At 38.2% G+C, this 21,581-nt stretch overlaps 1 protein-coding gene across 5 annotated transcripts; it reads right to left on the bottom strand.

Moving 5' to 3' along the window:
* Positions 1-1,074: 1,074 nt before the first annotated feature.
* kansl3 (KAT8 regulatory NSL complex subunit 3) lies at positions 1,075-18,913 on the bottom strand. 5 transcript variants are annotated; one of them, XM_034691183.1, is made up of 22 exons: positions 18,781-18,913; positions 15,602-15,880; positions 15,280-15,450; positions 15,053-15,143; positions 14,265-14,450; positions 13,328-13,456; positions 11,901-12,017; positions 11,720-11,818; positions 10,607-10,678; positions 10,425-10,499; positions 10,129-10,286; positions 9,960-10,023; positions 9,660-9,848; positions 9,136-9,292; positions 8,727-8,804; positions 7,674-7,853; positions 6,381-6,468; positions 6,032-6,162; positions 5,539-5,645; positions 4,033-4,231; positions 2,989-3,104; positions 1,075-1,736 (listed from the first exon to the last, which is right to left on the bottom strand). In XM_034691183.1, exons 1-22 carry the CDS (start codon positions 18,825-18,827, stop codon positions 1,731-1,733), a joined length of 2,739 nt encoding a protein of 912 aa, XP_034547074.1. In that variant the 5' UTR covers positions 18,828-18,913; the 3' UTR covers positions 1,075-1,730. The 5 variants fall into 5 exon arrangements, with proteins under 5 accessions (XP_034547074.1, XP_034547070.1, XP_034547071.1 ...); XM_034691179.1 differs by lacking the exons at positions 1,075-1,736; positions 2,989-3,104; positions 8,727-8,804 and having other exon boundaries at positions 3,361-4,231; positions 18,781-18,912; XM_034691180.1 differs by lacking the exons at positions 1,075-1,736; positions 2,989-3,104; positions 8,727-8,804 and having other exon boundaries at positions 3,361-4,231; positions 5,539-5,642; positions 18,781-18,912.
* Between the last annotated feature and the right edge of the window lie 2,668 nt (positions 18,914-21,581).

Raw genomic sequence — 21,581 nt, 5'->3', positions numbered from 1 at the left:
GACACTTTTGATTCAGTTTTTCAAAAATCCTCTCTCTTGTTCTAGATAAAGTGCATTTAATGCTTATACCTTTGTACCAGTGATCAATGCTTTTTAATAACTTTGGTAGATATCCATCTGTGAGATTAGTCTTTGTAAGGTATTAGAGACAATCATCCTCATCAACTGGCACCTACACTTTATAACTATAATTATTACGGTTGGTATCAAGAGCATAGTGTTAAAACCAAAGGTCCTTCTTTTGTTTATTGTAATTTTACTGAATCAAATTTGAACAAAAATAAAATGTAATCCATTAAATGTATTAAGAAGCCAATAAATGCTGGTTTCTTTTCATTTTATCACACTGTAGCCACCTTCTTTCCACTACTATGTGGTAAGGATTGGATGGAGAGACCTCAGGTGGACTCTTTACTCCTGCAGCTGATGATGATGATGGCGATGGGAGGTTCTGTCAGCTACTCTGGTGTTGTTTGTTTGACAGGCATCAGTTATCCTGTCTCTGACTATTACAAACAAGGTCTGGTTTATATAAGCAGGAAGAGAAACACTCATCTCTTCATCTCATCTGACCACTGCCTATTTGTGGAATTTAAGACAGGATGTCTGCTTAGATGAGTGGGTTGTATTTATGCTGCTGCTGTAAACACTGCAGTATAACAATGATGCATTAGAGTGAGAACCCTCATCATAATGTGAATACAAGTTTCATTGCTTGCTCAAGCAAGTGCTGAACAAACAGGAACAAATATTTACTTTAGCAAACACTTAAGTGTCTGGAGATAAATTTCGGATTTGTTTTCTTTATTTTTGGTGTGGCCCCTTCAAGTCTGTTGACAGTGAAAGCAGGACAAAGTTCAGATGTGGAATACACTATAGATTATGAGGTTATAGAGGAAAAAAAACATGACAAAAAGTGTTAAATGTAATAACAAGCTTCACCTGTTCTTGTACTACAGCTTTTTTAGTAAGCATTACATATGAGCCTAGCTTTGCAATTCACTATGGCTTCTGAAATCAAAAGATTATGGCATCTAATTAGTGTTAAAATTAAGCTCTTACTGCAACATATAATATGGTTCTGTCATCTTTTTATTGTGCAAGAAGACTGCTTCACAAAGGGTAATTATTATAATGAAATTCTTTCATGATGTGAATATAATACAGTGATAAATAATAATGAAGACATGACAAACATTCTAATTAAGTCATTTCACAATTATGCAGATATCCAGTTGTAACATCAAAATGCTTCAAAAACAATTCCAGTTAATTACATTTGTGTAGACCTTTGATTAATGAGATGCAAAGTATCTTATTAGTTGAGGCTTTAGAGGGCTGTACAGTGGAATTATCCCAGTCTGGGGTTTTAGTTTATTCTCACATGATATGATTTCTTTCCAAGAGGATAACGTGTTTTCTTAAAAAAATTTAAAGGTGTAAACAGAGAGCACAGACTTTAACATCAAGACCGACATTGCAGCGTTATTAGAGTCTGTACACAGAGGTTAAGTATGTGAGCAGCTCAGCCGCAGCCCAGGGAGACTGCTTGGCCTTTTCTGACACTCTCTGGAGAGTGGGAGGCAGGTGTTCTGCGTATTGTGGGGTGTTGTGTTCATCATGGCAGGGAGGGAACAGTCTCATCAGCAGGCTGCAGCTCCCAGATGTCTCTGGCATGGCACCAGCTTATATCAGATGTGCCACCACATTGAAATCACAAGCAGAGATTTTCACTGCTGTAAAAGGGCACAAAGAAAGTGATGAACTCACAGTCGAAGAAATGTAATAATAAACATATTAACATGAAAGTCTGGAGTGGCATTAACTTCTTTTTCACTAGAAATGACTTAAACGTGAATGCAGCTTCTATAGAAATAATAAGGATATTGTCAGCAATACCACATGAAATATTTCTTGATTGAAATTAAAAACAATACTTGGCTGAGAAAGACATTTGAGCTTTGCAGTCTGCAGATTTTTTATATAAATCTGTAATATCACTGTACTTAAAATATGAATAACTACTTCATTTTTGACAATTTTTCCTGAATACTATGATTGTTTAAAAAAAAATTGTAACCCCATATTTAATAGAAAATAGCACAAAGACAACTTCTTAAATGTTTAAACTGAGAAAAGTCGTTTGTTTTAGAAAATAACATACCTATTTTGAATGTGACACTATCAACTCATCTCAAGAATACAGGGACAGGATTATATATTAACTTCTCTGTTTCATCACCTGTTCCTTTAGCAACACTGCAAACATTCAAAAAAACGAGGAGACCACTTGCTGTCATTTTGAAAGTGGTATGTATTCCCATTCTTATATGATGACGGATTTCAGCTGCCCCACAGTTCAGGGTCTTGTCAGTCATATTTTTTGTTTCATAATGTGCCAAACATTTTCTATGCGTGACAACAAGTCGGAACTATTGGAAGACCAGTTTAGCACCCACTCTTCTACTACAGAGCCATGCTGATGTAATTCTTGCAGAATAGGATTTAGCATTGTCTTACTGGAATATGCAAGGCCGAAAAAATATATTGACTACTTGGCAACATGTTGCCTGAAAACCTGTTTACAGTATTGTTCCACATTAATTGGGCCTGTACAGATGTGCAGGTTACCCATGTTATGTGCACTAATACCATCACAGGTGCTGGCTTTTGAACTGTGTGCTAATTACACATGCTTCCACATTACTAATACTAATGAAATGAATTGCTGCAGGTAAAATAAGATAAGAGATAAGATAAGACAGTCCTTTATTCGTCCCACAATGGGGAAATGTAGGTGTCACAGCAGCAAAGTAGACAGTGCAAAAAAGTATATAGCAAACAAGAGCCTATAAAATATCAATTATTAAAAAGTTATTAGCAATTAAAATTAAAGAGGTAAAAATAAGCATATCTTACTATATATATATATATATTATTGGTTATATGTCTGTATGAGTAACCATTACAGGGTTAAATGAGACACACCTTTGGCTCACTTGTTTTAGCTGGCGCCACATCACCAGCTTGGCTGAGAGATCCCACTCTACTTGGCTGTGCTCCTCTGAGGGTGACTGTTATCGATGTGGGGGCTTTCTGCCCTACTGACACACAAACAAAACCACTCAGGACTAATTACTACACCAGAACCCCAGAAAATACACTACAATGGACATTTCATCTTTTGACTCGGAATGACCTCAAACTTTGTGGTTAGGTTGGCATATTAGAGCAACAGCAGGGTTTCTGACAATGAACACAATGAGCAATAAAATCAAGATTGGAGTTAAAGTCAAGAAAGAGGAGTGAGAAATATAACTGATTGACACACAAAAAGAAAGAACAAGAGCAATGAAGACATGAGTTTAATTCCAGTCTTTATTGTTACAACGAGAACAAAACTTAGGTAATGCCTTGTGCCAATTGTGTGGCATTTTATTGTTTCTCTGGAAGATGCCAGCATAAATTAATGGATATTATAAGCAGGCGATTGAATGGAGGAATCTACAACATGAGGAGGGAAAAATCTGTACATGAAATGACCAAAGATAAGACACATGTCATGACATACAAGCAGCTTGGATTGAATTTCTAGGTTTCATGTTAAATTTGGTCAACTTCACCAATATCAACTTTATATTCAATCCTGATTCTTCGGTATGAAATGGTTTCATACGCACATTTACAGTTTACATTTGCATGAATTCAATATAAACAGTGATAAGTTTGAGCTTGAAACTCAAACTGTAAGCCTTATGATTTCTCTATGGCTCTTGATGAACATGAAAACAAAACATGTCATATGAAACCCATGAATGCTGTGTAGCTGCGCATCTGACTCAGAGACCTTACACCTGTCAGTTCTCCCAGACAAGCCATCTAACACAGGTCGACTGAGCTGCCCACTACAGTCATCTACTGCGCTAATCTTCTCTGGCCTATGAGCATCCTGGACTACTGTTTCCAAAACAAAAGATGAATGAACCCTGGGCTTTCAACGTGGCCGTCGTGTTTTGGCAGTTCGAGACATACCAGCGGTCTGATTGGTGATGTGTGCCAAGCCAGGCAAGCTGCTGGCAAGTTTGGCCAGCCCGCCATTGGTGAGCAGCTGGTGGATGGCGGTGGTTTTAGCCACTCCTCCTGTGGTGACCACAGGCACCGCCCGAAGCAGAGTGCTGCTGCTGGAACTGACCGAGCCCAGAACCTGACCCTGAGGTTTCCCACAGACTGCCTAAGGGAGGAGGAGAAGAGCACACAGTGCTTAAAAACTCAGTAAATGTGCATACAAACAGGCGGAGGGTTAATTCCAATTACTGCCCTCAGAGAATTTGAAGTCAATCTGCACCTTTTCCATTATGTGCACGTGTTTAGTTAGATACACCAATATGAAGTCTGAAAGTTTGTTGACCTATAGTTAATTCTTATAGATGAAAAAAAGGGTTAAGGAAATAGTGGAACACACTTCAACATCTGTAAATTCCTGTAAATTCTATGGTGTTAAAAAGATCCTTAAAACACATTCACTGAACATGTGAAGAGAAGAATGATGCTTACAATTAAATGATAAAACAAGTAAGGAAGGCTGTACTGGCAAAGGGATGTTTATGTTATGTGTTATTAATAGCACAGCTTTAGCTGCTTTATATCCAGAGGGTGTGATTTAATGTTGTCAGGAGACAGTACAGTGCAGCAGCTGCTGTTCTAAATACTGTTGTCACACACGTCTGACATCGAATGAATTTGTTGCAATGCAAAGATGGCTGCACGTGTTTCCTTGCAGGTAACCATGGCTAACAGATGAGGAACAATGGTGTCATGCACCATCTTCCTTTTAAAGTGTTCAGTCACTCAATCATGACAGATTGATCGCCAGCCTTGTCCCCATCAACACCCACACCTGTGTTAATGTGTGTGACACCTGTGTGTTATTGAAATTATGTTAGCTGGTCATTTTGTGGCAGGGCTGAAATGTAGTGGAAATGTGTTTTTGGTGATAAAGTTAATTTTCAAGGCAAAGAGGGACTTTGCAATTAATTGCAGTTGAGCTGATCACTCCTCATAACATTCTGGAGTATATGCAAATTGCCATTATAAAAATTGAAACAGCAGACTTTGTGAAAATGTAATATTTGTATCATTCTCAAAACCTTTGGCCATGACTGTACACTGGAAAGCCCTAAATTCAAATACAATATTTTACATGACATAAATTTTGTTTATTTCATCTTACATTTGGATTTTCTTTTTTTTTATGAAGTGAAATTGATAAATGAACATGACACCTCTTCTGTAACATGCTGCCCAGATTTTTATGTTGCATTTAGCTGGTTCGGAAGGCATATAATGCCTAAAATAGACTTTAAAAAGGGTCAATTTGACCCGCAACATAACAGGAGGGTTAAGAACCCCCTCCACCCTTACCTTAATTACACTGACTTACAGGACACAGACTTTCTTGTGATTTAACTTTAAACAAGAAATTCTTCTATTGTGGCTTTTTGATTTTTTATGCGATGTAACCCTGTATGTGAGAGGTACCTGGGTGCTGCCTGTGTTTGCTGCTGTGGAGGACAGGCTAGGAGCTTTGGTAACGATCTCCTGTAGACTGAAACTTAGACCTTGAAGCAGACTGCTGGCGGAAGCTGCTGCAAACAAAAATAAAATGACAGTGAATCAGCAAGGTGGAAATTCAGTTGAATTCAAAGCTAAGTAAACTTCTACTCCCATCCAGTGCTCCCACAGGCCTAAACTAAATGGACACACAAACACAAACACAAACACACACCACATGAAAGTCAAGTCCAAAAGTCAAGGTTTAGGACAGCACAGACAGCAATGGCGCAAGAGGTGATCAATGATGATGTTTGTTTAAATATGTTGTCCTCACACACTGTTCTCATCCAGTGGTATAAATGTAATCTCTCCCTACATAATAGTTGGAGCTTCTCTGTGTGCTGAAGCGACTGTGCTGAGATTAGCTGCACAGTTGAAGACTGCAAACAGGCTGCTTGGCAGGACAAGACAGAGATACCTTGAGCAGTAGCTGGAGCTTGCACCTGGGCTGGTGTGGAGGACCCTGACACCATGCAAGGCTGCACGCTGCTGCTGAATGTGCTGGAGCCCGGAGACAGGGCACCAGACACCTCTGAGCCACTACCAGACCTGCAGTGACACACATAACCACCAATCTACTCAGGTGCTACCCCAGCAAGTGCTGTTTGGTCATCATTCAGCTCCTCTGAGCCCACCACTCATCAATCCCTCTGCACCAGACACGCTTCATACAAAAGGGTGGGGAGTGGGCATGTGTGTAGGCAGGATTAGGGGTTTAGTAGCTCTTTACTGAGTGTGCCTGTGTTTAGAGACACAGGCTAGCTTACCGCTGGCCTGTTAGAAGTCCAGAGAGCTCCTTGGCTCCAGCCACAGTCTGTCCCACAGTCACTGTTAAGGGCTTCCCAGAGACACCCACTGCATGGAAAAAGGCAAGGCAACTTTATTTGTATAGCACATTTCATACACGAGGGCAACTCAATGTGCTTTACATTAAAACATTAAAAGCATTGGGAACATTCAGAGAAGTATAAAAGAGCACAATTAAAATGACAAATATAATAAAACAGAAAAGAAAAGGATAATACGTTTTTGTTGATACGGCAGCCATTTCTGAGTCATGTTGATGTTTTAAGCTCCGATAATTTTGTGGATGAGTAACCTTTCATGTCAATGTAAGTAATAAGAGGCATATGAATCAAACTGCAAGGACCCTTGAGATGCTGCTCCCCTCTTTTGTGTTTCAGTGCTTGTTTATGTCCTAGATAATGGTGTACTATTTTAACCCATAACATTTTACTTTATTCATTTTTGTATTTATTTCAATGTGTTTATTGTATTTCATATTATTTATTTTATTATTATTATTTTATTCATTTGTTTTCATTTCTTTCTATTGTAATGTTTTGATATTAAGTTGTATTCCCTCTTAATGTTACCATCGTGGGGGTAGTGGGGGATTCTATTAATCAGTATATGTCATCACTGTGAATTATTACTGTTGTATTGAAAAATTCATAAATAAACTTTGTTTAAAAAATTGTAAAAAAAAGAAAAGAAAAGGATAATTAAAAATATATTTAAAGTCAATTAAAAATGTGCATTTAAAGTGAGTTAAAATATGCTAAGATAGGAAGGCAGTGGCAAATAAAAAGGTCTTAATCTTTGATTTAAAAGAGGTGAGAGTTGGAGCGAAGGAGTTTGTTCCAGATATGTGGTGCATAATGACTAAACGCTGCTTCACCATGTTTCGTTCTGACTCTAGGGAATGAAAGCAGACCAGTACCTGATGACCTCAAAAAAAGGCATACTTTCTGTTATTCAACTTAAAAATTAAGAAGAACTTAGTATGTTATTCATAAAAATACTGAAACAATCACCAAGTGGACAGAAACTCATGTGTTATAGGTGCAATAGTTTTGAAATAAGCAATCCTTGATCTTTGGCAAAACTGTACATAAACATGTTTGTGTTTCACTCACTTCATATACCAGGCCTCAAAGGTGATTACGTTTACTCTCATCATTTTAACAATTATCATAAAGATAATTTTGACTCAGTTACAAAATAAAAAACAAATACTTCAAAGTGCACATCAATGTACTGCTTTTAAAGTGCTGTACCTTCTTGTGCCGCAGGGCTGATGGCACCCCCTGCTGACTCGCTTTGGGAAACAATGGTGACCTTGATTTTAGCCCTCTTTGAGGCTTTGGTTGGTATTGGACTGGGTGCCTGCCTCCTCTTGCCATGAGACCTCAGTTCGTCTCTGTCCAGACTGTCCATCTGGTCACTAGTCACTGGCACTGCACAACACAGACAAAGAAAGGACACACGTTCATCAGGCTGCTAGAGTGACTTAGACCTGGCTTGTTTCATCCTTCTGTATCACCTACAGTTGATTTTCAGCCCCACTCGTTTGCGCAAGTTTTTACCCACTGTGCAGCAACAGCCTGCTTGACAAAGTGCTTAGCAATATGACATTATAATAATTCCATGTGGGGGATTCGGAACACATGTGACCAGCTTCAAGTATGAGTGCTCACACACTTATTTTAGATATATTGTGCAGTACTACCTCGCATCATTTGATACAGTATGTGGAGGCATTGATCATGTAGCCCAACGTATTTAAGTGGGCTGTGAGCACAAACATAGGGCAGATTGTGTCCCTTATGGTGTCAGGGATGGAGCATAGCAGACAGACCCTCATTATATCTCCATTTTTCTTTTATGAATCATCTGTATCTTCACTGCACTGTTTTATTATAAACTCTTCTCCTTGACAGTATGACCCGCGTGGGTTGTCCAGTATTAATACATTAAATACAGTCTTCCTTACTGAATAAATACGGACTGATACGGAGAGAGCGGGAGGTCCTTAATGTGGCCTAGCACACATGAGCGTACCCACTGCTAGACCGTGGGGACAAATGCCTCCCAGACCACCTGTGTTTGTGGACTGAGGGATAGCATAGATGAGCGCTCCCACCTGGAGCTAAGGCTTGTCACTTGCGCTCTGATCCCCCAGGAGGTACGTTGATGCAAGGTATAAACAAGGTCTGAGGTGGTTTAGTGAGTGCAATTTGTGACATTCGTACAAAATGAGGGAAGTGGAAAAAAGAAAAGGAGGGAAAAAAGACAAAGTAGAAAGAGATAGAAGAGAGATAGATACTTACCAAAAATACAAGGAGGGGTGCCAGGAGGAAGGTTTTTCCTCACAAGCATGTTTTGTTTCATAAAAGCAGCAAACTGAGCTGGAACAGATTTGAAAAAAAGTTGGAAAGGAAAGTTGTAGAAGATAGAAGATAGAGAATGAGAGGAAGAGTATTTCAGTCACGTTGCATCTTGTCCCACAGATGTCGTGACATAGTAATGGCTGTAAATGTCAATGCAATCAGTTCAACATCTTGTATACCACCATGTATGCTCAGCTGGTACAGAAGTTGAGGTAAACAACTCTTTGTAACACAAGTGGGGCAAATTTGAGTGCTGTGTGAGCAGATGTACCAAGGACCACTGCACATGTTAGTGAATGTGATTTTGTGAGTGAAATGACCGAAGTTCAGTGACTGATGGTGAACTAACCCTGAGCCTGCTTGTGAGTGAGTACTGTGCCTGAGCGCTGCATGTGCGTCTTCAAGAGCTGTGTGGCTGTGATCAGGCTGGACTTCTGTGCTGGAGACAGACCAGATGTCTTGGGTTTGGGACTTGAGGTGGGACTGCTGCAGACACTAGATAAATCCTGAGGACAGAGTGAAAAGGAAATGACACCTGATGAGGAATGAATCGTGAGAGTCAGCCACTGAACACAGAGACAGTGTAAACATGTTGTTTGGAACATTCATTAGATACAGCATTTTGATTTGAACATGGTTGGCACTGGCAGAGACAAAGCCTGGACAAGTGTTCAAAATTTGATCCAAAATAAACAAAGTATAAAAATATGTTTAAGAGTACTGTGATTTTGGTGATATAAAAAAAAAAAAAACAAGAAATCTGTAGTTACTACTCTCTTTAACTGATAATGAATTGTTCACATATGATACAAGAATGGGAGGCACTTCTAAACCTTTGAAAACTTGACTTTACTGTTAGCTATGGTATCTGACCTCTGAACCTGATGGTGAGATGGGAACCCTTAGTGCAGGGGATGAAGGTCGTCCTCGTTCCATGTCAAAGGGAAGCTCCCTTCGAGGCCTTTTCTTCTTCTCTGTGTCCATATCCCTCATCTCCCCTGAGCCATGGCTGTGGCCCTCTGCCCGTGTGAGTACGCCTGACAGGAAATCAGAAATCTCATCCTGCAGATCAATGATGACGGAAGTAATAAAGATTATTATTGGTGTTTATGATCTTATAATACAACAACATGGTTAGACCAACTGTCTCAAACAAATATTTCAAAGACCAACCTGAACACAGCGGTCTACCATGGTCTGCGTCAGCCCCTCAGACTTCATTTTCACTGAATTGATTCTGTGGAGGGAAACCATTTCATGTTAACACTACAACTGAAAGACATCTTTGTCTTTGCAAGGAAAGCTTGCTTCTAACATCTGAAGTTTAGAGGTTGTGGCTGACCTGAGGTTATCGTCTGCTCCTCCTACCACCACCATGCTGTTGTCTGCCCTTAGCCTCTCCCTGAACTCCTCCATGCATTCAATGCTACATTGCAGTGCGTTCTGACCGACTACGAATAGGACTGGGGTCTTCATGTCCAGCAGGGGGTCATCCACATCCTGCAAACCAATGACAGGTTACTCTTCCCAACAAAGACCAGAGCCTAAATTGAGTCATCCTTGTAGAAATAACAACGATAAACCGAAGCATTAATATGAATAAGAAAAAAAACTGGAGGATGATGATTTCATTCTTACCCCTCTTGGCCCGTTGACTGTTAAAAGGGGGAAGCCAAGACACACCACAGCTGTCAGGTACTCCATTAGGGATACCTGTAATAAACAGGTATCTATAAACTAATGCAGCTCTTTTTAAGCAAAACAAATACATCTACATTATCATATTCTTAGTGACCAGATCAATATGATATATGACTTACATGACAAGCGATGAGAGCGCCTGTGTTCCAACCAACCAGTATAATGGGTTTATGGGGGAAGTGGCTGTGGACCTGGTGGGTACAGTTATTACACATTCAAGTCATCCTCACAGATACCTTATGCAAAATTATAAACTAAACAACTTAATTCATATTCCACTTAGGGATGTACACAACTAATCAGTTATCGATTAATTGATTGTTAAGAAATTACTCGAAACACACATTTTTGTTGTCAATTTTCCGTCACATGGAACAGACATCATGTGGTCTCATATTATACTCATCTATCAGGGAGGTGTTTTAAGTTTAAAGCAGGTTTCGATGTGAATCAGCTGTTAAAGGTGTTGCGCACAGCAGAGAACCTCAGCTGGCGGCTGCGCCTCAGGTCTCCACGTGCGCTTTTTAAATAGGATCAATACCCAACTGCTGCCAACAACAACACAGTTACAAAGGTTGACAACTTTAAACAGGACATTTCTCCACCTTTGGATACAAAGCCAACAGACTGGTGGGAATTGCTAGGAATAGCTAGAGCAGCAACATCAGAGCCGTCTGAGCTTTTCTGCAGCTAGACCGATTATGATCCGGTTGCGCTCCCGGCTGACACCTGACCGAACACACATGTTTATTTTTCTCAATAAGAACGAGTAGACAGAAAACTGGACACTGTGAGTCTGACATACTTTTCTGTTAGTATTATGAGCCTTCACTTTATAAGACTATGTCTGCACTCCGCAGAGAATATTTTTATGAGCCTGATTGTTGATAATCAGTGTTAAACATGTACCCGTATTCGATATCATAGGTTATATGCATTTTGTTGCTGTAGAAAATATTTGTATTGATTAATCTATAATTGATCGTTAACATTTCCAAAAATCAATCACGGAAAATACTTAAAATGTACATTCCTAATTCCACAAGGTTTAATTCTGTTTAAGTTTCTTTTTTGACCCTAAAGTTATTAGCACACCGTCTTGTATTGAAACATATCTGAGCCACCTTAAATTAAATAATATATGACCAAATGTCCACAATGTAAATTAAACAAAAAACATCACTATCATAAGTCGAAAACAGTCCAATACGTGCCAAACAAAAAAACCATACCTCCATGACCTTTGCTCTGACAGTGCCCAACATGTGCTCCAAGCACTGTGTGATGCCAATATTTGCTCCACTGTTCACATGACTGTGCACTGGGATGACCTGACACAGAATCAGATGTTAAAGGCACTTTTCTGAAATGTATAAAAACTCATATTTTAGGTGGGTCAAAACAGAGTGATACCTTTCCCAAACAAGAGAGTTGCGACTGCCAAAATCTCATTCGCCGGGAGGTAGAGAGGGCAGGATTGGTCGGGCTTGATGGTGCAATTAGGATGAGTGGGGATCCAGGAAGCTTGCTCTGCAATATTGAAAAAGGAAACCACACCGAGATGTAGTCTTTTACTGCTAAAAACATATGTTTGTAGGACATAATTTTCATATAGAGCCTCTTGAATGTGCTTGAGATATACATGTCCTCTGGTATGTCCCTTTTAATATAAACCTACTTCTTCAGCTTTTGAAAGTTTGTACACACCTGATGCCTTTCAGTAACCATGGTAATTTGGATTATTTCTACAAGCCAAGCAACAACAATCCTCCTCTACACAGCTCACCTGCTGTGAAAACTGAGTCACAAGGGAAACTTAAACTTTTGTAACTTCATAACACATACTGCAGGTCAGTGTTGTAGTAGAGTCCCCAAATCCGAGTCAGAGTCCAAGTCAAGTCCTCATGACTTGAGTCTGAGCCAAGTCGAGTCCTCACCGGTAATATTATATATTACAAGGAGGGCAGCCATTTGAATCCAAACTATTGACTGTTAGACTGACTGTGTGGGACCTTTTGGATGTGTAGGAAACACATTTTTTTCATTAACAAATCTAACATGAACATTAAAACAGTCTGTATCAATATATAAGCCCGAGTCCTCCTCTCTATCATCCGGGTCCTCTTGCAGTCAATGCTCGAGTCCGACCCCAAGTCATGAGTCATCAGCACTCCAGTCCAAGTCAAGTCACGAGTCATCAGTGCTCGAGTCCAAGTCCGAGTCACGAGTCCTGCAAAACGTGACTCGAGTCGGACTCAAGTCCGAGTCCTGGACTCGAGTACTACAACACTGCTGCAGGTGGAGGCAGTCAACACAGCAAAGACAAGGGTTGGGGCAGCAAGCAGCTGTGGTCAAACAGAATGTGCGTGTATGTGTGTGCGCGCGTGTGTGTGTGCGCGTGTGTGTGTGTGTGTGTGTGTGTGTGTGTGTGTGTGTGTGTGTGTGTGTGTGTGTGTGTGTGTGTGTGTGTGTGTGTGTGTGTGTGTGTGTGCGTGTGTGCGTGCGTGCGTGCGTGTGTGTGTGTGTGTGTGTGCGTGTGTGTGTGTGCGTGCCTGCACGTGCGTGTGTGTAGGGGACAAAGGTGGCAAGATTAAACAGGCTTACAAATTAACACTGATAAAGTTAAACTAAAACCAGGAAGTACTAGTTTTAACAATCAACCGACGGAGTGTATTCACCTGTAACGTTGTGCTTCTGATGAAAATTAGCGATACATATATTAAGAAGGATATTAAGCTGTTTTTTGTCCCACTACTGTATAATGTATTGTGCTGTCCAGAAACAAAAATATAGAATTTCCAAAAAGACATTTCTTTCTGTATACCAAACTGAGTGGTTACCGGTTTGTTCTGGGACAGGACTCCAACAGCGGGGTCCCAGGGCCGTTTCAGAAGCAGTGAAAGGGCCTCTGCACTTGGAGTGCCACTCTTAGCTGATGTCAGCAACATTCGGTCAATCAGCAAAGGCAACTTCAAAGAGACAAAGAAGAATAGTGATGAAACGTGAACCCTGGATGATTTGGATATTGGAGCAGACATCTGACAGGGAATAAAGACTATATCAGAATGCAGTGTAACATACAAGTCAGTAGGGTTGCAAAATTCAGTGAACTTTCAAAGTTGGAAACTTTCCATGGGAATTAATGGGAATAAACCAGGAATTTACTAAATTGAAGGTTGGCTCTTAATAATGAACTGAAATATAGTTGGGGAAAATATATTTTATCATAATCCTGACTAAGACAACCAGATTTCATGCAAGTAGAGCTGAATGCCTATGTTATTCCTCAGTGACATGCACATAGCACACTGCTTACTGCAGGGCTATTGAGGCCACGCCCCCTACATGCTCTTTTTATTTGCATGTTGAATGGGACTCTTTTAGCGCGGGAGGGTCTCTTAAAATTTGAACATGTTGAATGGGACTTTGTTGGAATTGCATTTTTGTAAATTTTTGAATGGGTTGGGTTGGGGGGTGAGTAATATTTAACTCAATATTCATGGTTTTGTTCTTCAATGAAAGAATTGATGTTTCAATAAAATATTTAACACTTGATAAAGTCCTACTTACAAATAAATCTGTTTTAATTGTATTATTTTGGATGGATGTCTGCTTATAACAAAACAAATATTTATGCTTGGATACAATACCTTTCCATTAAACTACCCTTAAATTCCCATAACTTACAATTTTGAATATTTCCAAAATTCCCCAGCTTAGCTTCCCATGGAAATATACCGGAAAATTTCCACCCATTTGCAACCCTACAAGTCATACCTTGCTTTTGAGAGTCTGCAGCACATCCAGGTAAGCAGCGAGCATGGCGAGACTCAAGGATTCAATCATAGTAGTGTGTAACCACTGTGTCAGTTTGGTGTCCCAGTTCACACTGGCCAATGCATGCCGCACCTTCCTCGCGCACTTGTCCACAGCTATTCTCCGCAATATCGGCTCATTTGAGGCCTAGGGGAACAAGATCAAACAAGTGACTTAGAATTATTCGATCCATTCACGAACAATCAAAACAAAAAATACTGACAGCTGTGCAGGAATCGAATCTGCAAAACTCAAAAACAGGTGTTGCGTCATGCAAATTCATAAATGGCTTTGGTATTTACAAACAACTTTACAGCATCAAGCCATGAAACATCCCATTTTTACCCACATTCCATTGAACTTGCATTATACATTTAATAAGTCCAAAAATGGATGGTCAAAATAACTACATAAACCAAAAAAAGCAAACTACAAAACTGAACCCTCAAATGACAAATACATACATACAATGTGTCTTTAATTTACATTGTGTTTACTGAACTAAGTATCCTATTACATATTGTCCTGGTCTTTCTCTGGTAAATTGAATTAAATATTGCCATAGATTCTAATGTGTAAACAAACACACATTATGAAAATTCAATATATTAGGCAGATAAGTTGTATGAATTCTAGAGTCCAGCTCCAGCTGATACAAATAAACAAAGAAACAGAGTTGTATGTACACAAGGCAATAATAGATTTCTAATAATAATAGATTAGAACAAAATAGAATAAGGAACACTTACATTTTCATTGGCCAGGCGGGCTAGTCTTTCAGCTTGCAGAGCTTTGAGGACTTTATTGAACAGTTTGTTCTGGGCCACTGACCATCCAGTCCTGAAATAAAATAACTATAATGTCAAAACAATACACTCTAAATTAAATTGTGCCTTCTCTTCTTGCAAAGGACATGGAGTGATACAGCAAAGGGAAAAGATGGTTACAAAGAAGAGGCCTTAAGATGTTTTATTACTTGTTTATATGTTCCTCCCAGTCATCAGGTGGTGGAGGGCTCTCAGCAACTGTGCGGGCAAACAGGACATGTCGCTCACACTCCTTCATCACACTCAGAGCTTTGTGGTTATCATACAGAGGAACAGGTGTTGGAGTAACTGTTTCCACATCTAAAACAGAATCCGATTCTCTGCAGACAAAGAAAGAAGGTCAAGTTACTCTTAGGTCAATTATAGTTTATATAATTTATAAGGAATTCCTTTCACTACAGCTATTAGGGTTAATGACAGGTGTAGAATGATATGCAATTCAGGAACAGATTATGATGAATGTTGACTCACGGTAAGGCTTCAGGCTGGCGACGAGAGGTAACAAACAGTGTCCTTGTGGGCCGGGCACTGCTGGCATCTGGGTGGGCGTTCCAAGGTTTGGCATAGCTGTGATCCAGAAATACCAAATCCAGTTCTCTTTCATGAGCTGACAGCTGGAAAAGCAAGGATGTCCCCATCTTTCGTGCAGATATCTGGAAGTCCTTATCCCCACCTCGATGCATCCTCTTCCTGGGCCCCAAAGGGCCCTGAGACAAGCTCAAACGCTTCAATTGATGCAGCTCAAACTTGCTAAAGGGGGAAAAAAGTGAATTTATATCTAACCACATACGTTTTAATACATACACACAGGCACAATTGGTATTCTGAGAGTCCCGACTTAACAGAGGTGCTACAGTAATTGATATCTTTATTGCTGCTGCATTATTTAACTTATGAAACAGCAATTTCTTATTGAACTTAGTCAGGTGATGCTGAAGTATTCAACAACCCTCAGAGTCCATCCAGCAAGCACTCCTACTGTGTAGGTGCAGCTAAAAAAAATTTAATATTGTGAAAAAGTTCAATATTTTTTGTCGCTCATTTCAGAAATTGAAAATCGTATATTATATTGATTCAGAGTGAAATATTTCAAGTCTTTCTTTCTTGTAATTTTGATGATTATGGCTTACAGATAATGAAAACCCCAAATTCCGTGTCTCAGAATAATTAGAATATTATGAATACTACGATCAATTATAAAAAAGTCTATTGTGGCTCTTGATGTGCTGACTCCAGCCTCAGTCCACTCCTTGTGAAGCTCCCCCGCATTCTTGAATGGATTTTGCTTGACAATCTTCTCAAGGCTGCGGTTATCCCTGTTTCTTATGCACCTTTTTCTACCACACTTTTCCTTCCACTTAACCTTCTATGAATATGCTCTAATATGGCACTCTTTGAACAACCAGCTTCTTTATCAATGACCTTTTGTGGCTTCCCCTCCTTGTGGAGAGTGTCAATGAGCATCTTCTGGACATCTGTCAAGTCAGCCATCTTCCCCATGATTGTGTAGCCTACTGAACCAGACTGAGAGACCATTTAAAAGCTCAGGAAACCTTTGCAGGTGTTTTGAGTTAATTAGCTGATTAGGGTGTGAGTTTTCAATATTTAACTCTTTCGCATAGACTGTATAAAATATGGACGTATTATCTGTGATGTCACCCATCTGTTTCTGAAGCGCTGTTTTGAGGCCAATCGGCAGCGGCAGCCATATTGCTGCTGTTGAGCGATTGTGACGTAAAGAGGCGGTCTTTGAGACTCCTAGCCAACAGCTACAGTGTTCCTGCCTTTCAATCAAGTCAGCTGTGCCTCTCATTGGAAGACTTGTAATCTCAATATCTTCAAAACTGCCGTGTTAGAAAAAAATTCACCCCCCTACAGTGTGTGCCGATCGAGAAATGAGCTATCCAGACTACACTCGTTTTTTGTACCAGGCTGTAAACATGTTTATTTCTGCTGTAAATATTGGCTTTTCTGAATTGACGTGTATGTGGTTTCTGGTACTTCCGGAGCAAGCCTCAAGCGGATCGTCGATGAATTGCAGTTTTTAGCAGTTCCACAATGAACTCATATTTCAGACCGGAGGTTGCCGCTTGCTTGTTCGCAATATTCTAATTTTTTGAAACACTGAATTTTGGGTTTTCATTATCTGTAAGCCATAATTATCAAAGTTACATGAAAGAAAGGCTTGAAATACTTCACTCTATGTGTGAAGAATCTACATAATATACGAGTTTCACTTTCTGAAATGAGTGACAAAAATATTGAACTTTTTCACGATATTCTTATTTATTTTGAGCTGCACCGGTTTAGTTAAGTAAATAGTTACACAGTTGTACTTAGACAAAAAATCTCAAATTCAATTTCTATGTGACTTCTTTAATGTGAGCATATGAGTGAGCTCTATAACTGAAAACTGCATGTTGTTGTGTTTTTGACTAGTGGTCAATACAAAACATTTGGAGGGGTTACCTCGGACTGTTTGGTACTGATGGACTTTTTAACTGAGCAACTGATACAGAAAACAACGAGTTGACATAACATTTGTTTTAGCTGAACGTTACAGCTATATGATAATCCAAAAATTTAAAACGTAGGAACTGCATTATTATTTTTATTATTTTAATCACTGCTTTAACATTTATTTATCTCATTTAATTATCTATTTATTTCTTGTATTCATCTGATCTTGTTAACACTACCTTATTTTGAACTTTTCTTTCCACTATTATTTCTTTTATTAATTTTACTGTATTGATTTTATTTTTGTAAGTATTTTATTTATAATCATGCCTTTTATAATGTTTTCTGTCTCTCTGTCATTCTGTGAAGCACTTTGGGCTACATGTTTTTATGTATGAAAGGTACTTTATAAATAAAGTTGAGTTGAGAATTACTGCCATGAGGTATAGTACATTATTTAAATATTATAATACTACAATACAATACTTTATAGTGTAAAACAACACTATAGGCTGATATATTTTAAAATATCATACTTGTTTAATACTCACATATAGCCAAAAATGAAATACTCTTAGTCATACTCACACATTTATTGGTCTATTTACTAAATATCTAGCAATAACTAACCCTATGAAAAAGGGACTGTCAGTGTTCTGCCGAGTTGTGCTGCTTGGTCGAAAAATGCTACCGTAGAAGACTACTACTACTACTACTACTACTACTACTACTACTGATTCCGATGCATGATGTGTTTTTTGATTATAAACAGGGGTAAGTGTGCTACAGGGAAAATGAGTGCATGTTTCGTTATCCCATTAACAAAAATTAGAATAAGATTTCCGGAAAAAAGCTAAACGTGTTTTAACAAAGTAATATCTCTTGTCATTATGCACAACAAGCGTCTTGTACGCTTGCGCACAACCGCTTCGTAGCATTTATCTTTAGGAAGCAGTATTCGATAGAACACTGTCAGTGGGATGGCCTTGCATGCTAATATTAGCATAGCAGGCCAAAAGCTAACTACATGGCGCTTGCATTATGTGTTGCAGCTTACCTTTTTGCTCCGTCACTCTATGCTTGTCGCCAAGCTGTGAAGTATTCTTTCAAGGCAAATAAGACCGAGGAAGAGCGATTTCTCTGGTAATTTACAGGTTTACGCAGAGCAGAAATATTTGGAACGTACAAACCTTACTTCCTTTTGTTTTGTGATCCCTTGCCGTGTTTGGCTCCACATCCTTCCTTAGCAGAGTAGTCAAAACAAGAACGGCAGTGAGGGCGTCATTGTAACAAAACTGGCAACCCAGTTCGTGGCGCGTCCGGCGCGTCAGTGGGCGACGCAAAACATGACCCGGATTATCTTTAGTCTTTTTATTTTGGAAAACCTTATTGAAGGGTTTAGAAAATAACACATATACCATAATAATCATTACATACGTATAACATAAACATATTTACAGACGAGGATTAGGGTCACTTAAAGATATATATATATATATATATATATATATATATATATATATATATATATATATATATATATATATATGGCAAGCCGTTCAGGAAATTAATATATATGGAATGAAGTCTGAATATATGGATTGAAAGTCTGAATATATTGAATGAAACTTGATATATATGGAATGAAACTCGATATATATGGAATGAAGTCTGAATATATGGATTGAAAGTCTGAATATATTGAATGAAACTTGATATATATGGAATGAAACTCGATATATATGGAATGAAGTCTGAATATATTGAATGAAACTTGATATATATGGAATGAAACTCGATATATATGGAATGAAGTCTGAATATATTGAATGAAACTTGATATATATGGAATGAAGTCTGAATATATTGAATGAAACTTGATATATATGGAATGAAGTCTGAATATATGGAATGAAACTTGATATATATGGAATGAAGTCTGAATATATTGAATGAAACTTGATATATATGGAATGAAACTTGATATATATGGAATGAAGTCTGAATATATGGAATGAAACTTGATATATATGGAATGAAGTCTGAATATATTGAATGAAACTTGATATATATGGAATGAAGTCTGAATATATGGAATGAAACTTGATATATATGGAATGAAGTCTGAATATATTGAATGAAACTTGATAAATATGGAATGAAACTTGATATATATGGAATGAAGTCTGAATATATGGAATGAAACTTGATATATATGGAATGAAACTCGATATATATGGAATGAAGTCTGAATATATTGAATGAAACTCGATATATATGGAATGAAGTCTGAATATATTGAATGAAACTCGATATATATGGAATGAAGTCTGAATATATTGAATGAAACTCGATATATATGGAATGAAGTCTGAATATATTGAATGAAACTCGATATATATGGAATGAAGTCTGAATATATTGAATGAAACTCGATATATATGGAATGAAGTCTGAATATATTGAATGAAACTCGATATATATGGAATGAAACTCGATATATATGGAATGAAGTCTGAATATATTGAATGAAACTTGATATATATGGAATGAAACTCGATATATATGGAATGAAACTCGGAATATATGGAATGAAAAATCACGTCATGTATGGCCTGCGCCATCTTGTCTTTCTGGGGTGTGATCATAGGGGTGTGATTTAGTTTTCCGGTTAGACGTAGCTTTTAGTAATGCAACCATGAGGGAGGCACGAGATGTTTTCACTGCAATTTTAATTAATGAAGGGGTTATCAACCCCTTGGGTAATGCATGTGCTGTTTAGTCAATCCGTATAGGAAAAAGGAACCCACCCCTCCTCTCTATTAAGTTGGTTTCATCCAAAAGTGATGATCGGACCGTCTGCACAGAGAGACGAGAGGAACACGAAGCAGTGGGCTGCACAAGCATTTAGGAGGGTAGTAAACAAGTGAAAATACGAAAATATTAAATATCACAGGTTGTACACACTTCTACAGAAGCTAAAGATATTGCCCCTTCTTTATTCAGGTGGTTCAGTCCTCTAGTTCGCTAGCTAACTTTTGTTATGACTTGTGATAATGTAGCATCCTGTTCAATGTTAACAGGTGGAGCTCATACCTGTGTGCATCATCTGACAGTGAGTGAGTGTAATGAAAAAGTACGACCAAATTACCACAGGTTACAGAGGTAGAGGAAAATGTGTCCCCTCAGAAACACTAAAAAGAAGTGCAAAAGGTTATTTTCAGAGAGACATTAATAAAAGATGAGTTCTCTTTGATGACAATAAAACAATACGATTAGAAGTGGTGTTCAGAGTACTTATTTAAGCTTTCATTCAATATATTCAGACTTCATTCCATATATATCAAGTTTCATTCCATATATTCAGACTTCATTCCATATATATCGAGTTTCATTCAATATATTCAGACTTTCATTCCATATATATCAAGTTTCATTCAATATATTCAGACTTCATTCCATATATATCGAGTTTCATTCAATATATTCAGACTTTCATTCCATATATATCAATATATATATATAATAAAAAGGGCCAATATATATTTTTATTATGATTATTCAGAGAAAAAGTCAGAATTCCGAGATTAAAGTCAGAATTTTGAAGTTTTTCTTTCCTTTCTGACCTTCTGACTTTAATCTCAGAATTCTGACTTTTTTCTCAAAATTCTGAATTTTATCTCAAAATTCTGAATTTTATCTCAGAATTCTGACTTTAATTCTGACTTTAATCTCAAAATTCTGACATTAATCTCAGAAATTTGACATTAATCTCAGAATTCTGACTTTTTTCTCAAAATTCTGACTTCAATCTCAGAATTCTGACTTTAATCTCAGAAATCTGACTTTAATCTCAGAATTCTGACTTTAATCTTAGAAGTCTAACTTGAATCTCAGAATTCTGACTTGAATCTCAGAATTCTGACTTTAATCTCAGAAACCTGACTTTAATCTTATAATAATACTAATAAAAAATATATATTGGTCTTTT

The sequence above is a fragment of the Notolabrus celidotus genome, chromosome 9 (assembly GCF_009762535.1).
Source record: "Notolabrus celidotus isolate fNotCel1 chromosome 9, fNotCel1.pri, whole genome shotgun sequence".
In the NCBI taxonomy this organism is placed as follows: Eukaryota; Metazoa; Chordata; class Actinopteri; order Labriformes; family Labridae; genus Notolabrus; species Notolabrus celidotus.
This window is presented reverse-complemented; position numbering and strand designations above follow the sequence as displayed.

Excerpts from the sequence above, each read along its gene's own strand:
- kansl3 (XM_034691183.1), bottom strand. The coding sequence starts at position 18,827 with ATGTGGAGCCAAACACGGCAAGGGATCACAAAACAAAAGGAAGTAAG. Across the intron at positions 15,144-15,279 it reads TGGGAGGAACATATAAACAA|GACTGGATGGTCAGTGGCCC; the intron begins GTAATAAAACAT and ends ATTTTATTTCAG. Across the intron at positions 6,469-7,673 it reads CAGCCCTGCGGCACAAGAAG|TGGGTGTCTCTGGGAAGCCC; the intron begins GTACAGCACTTT and ends TTTTCCATGCAG.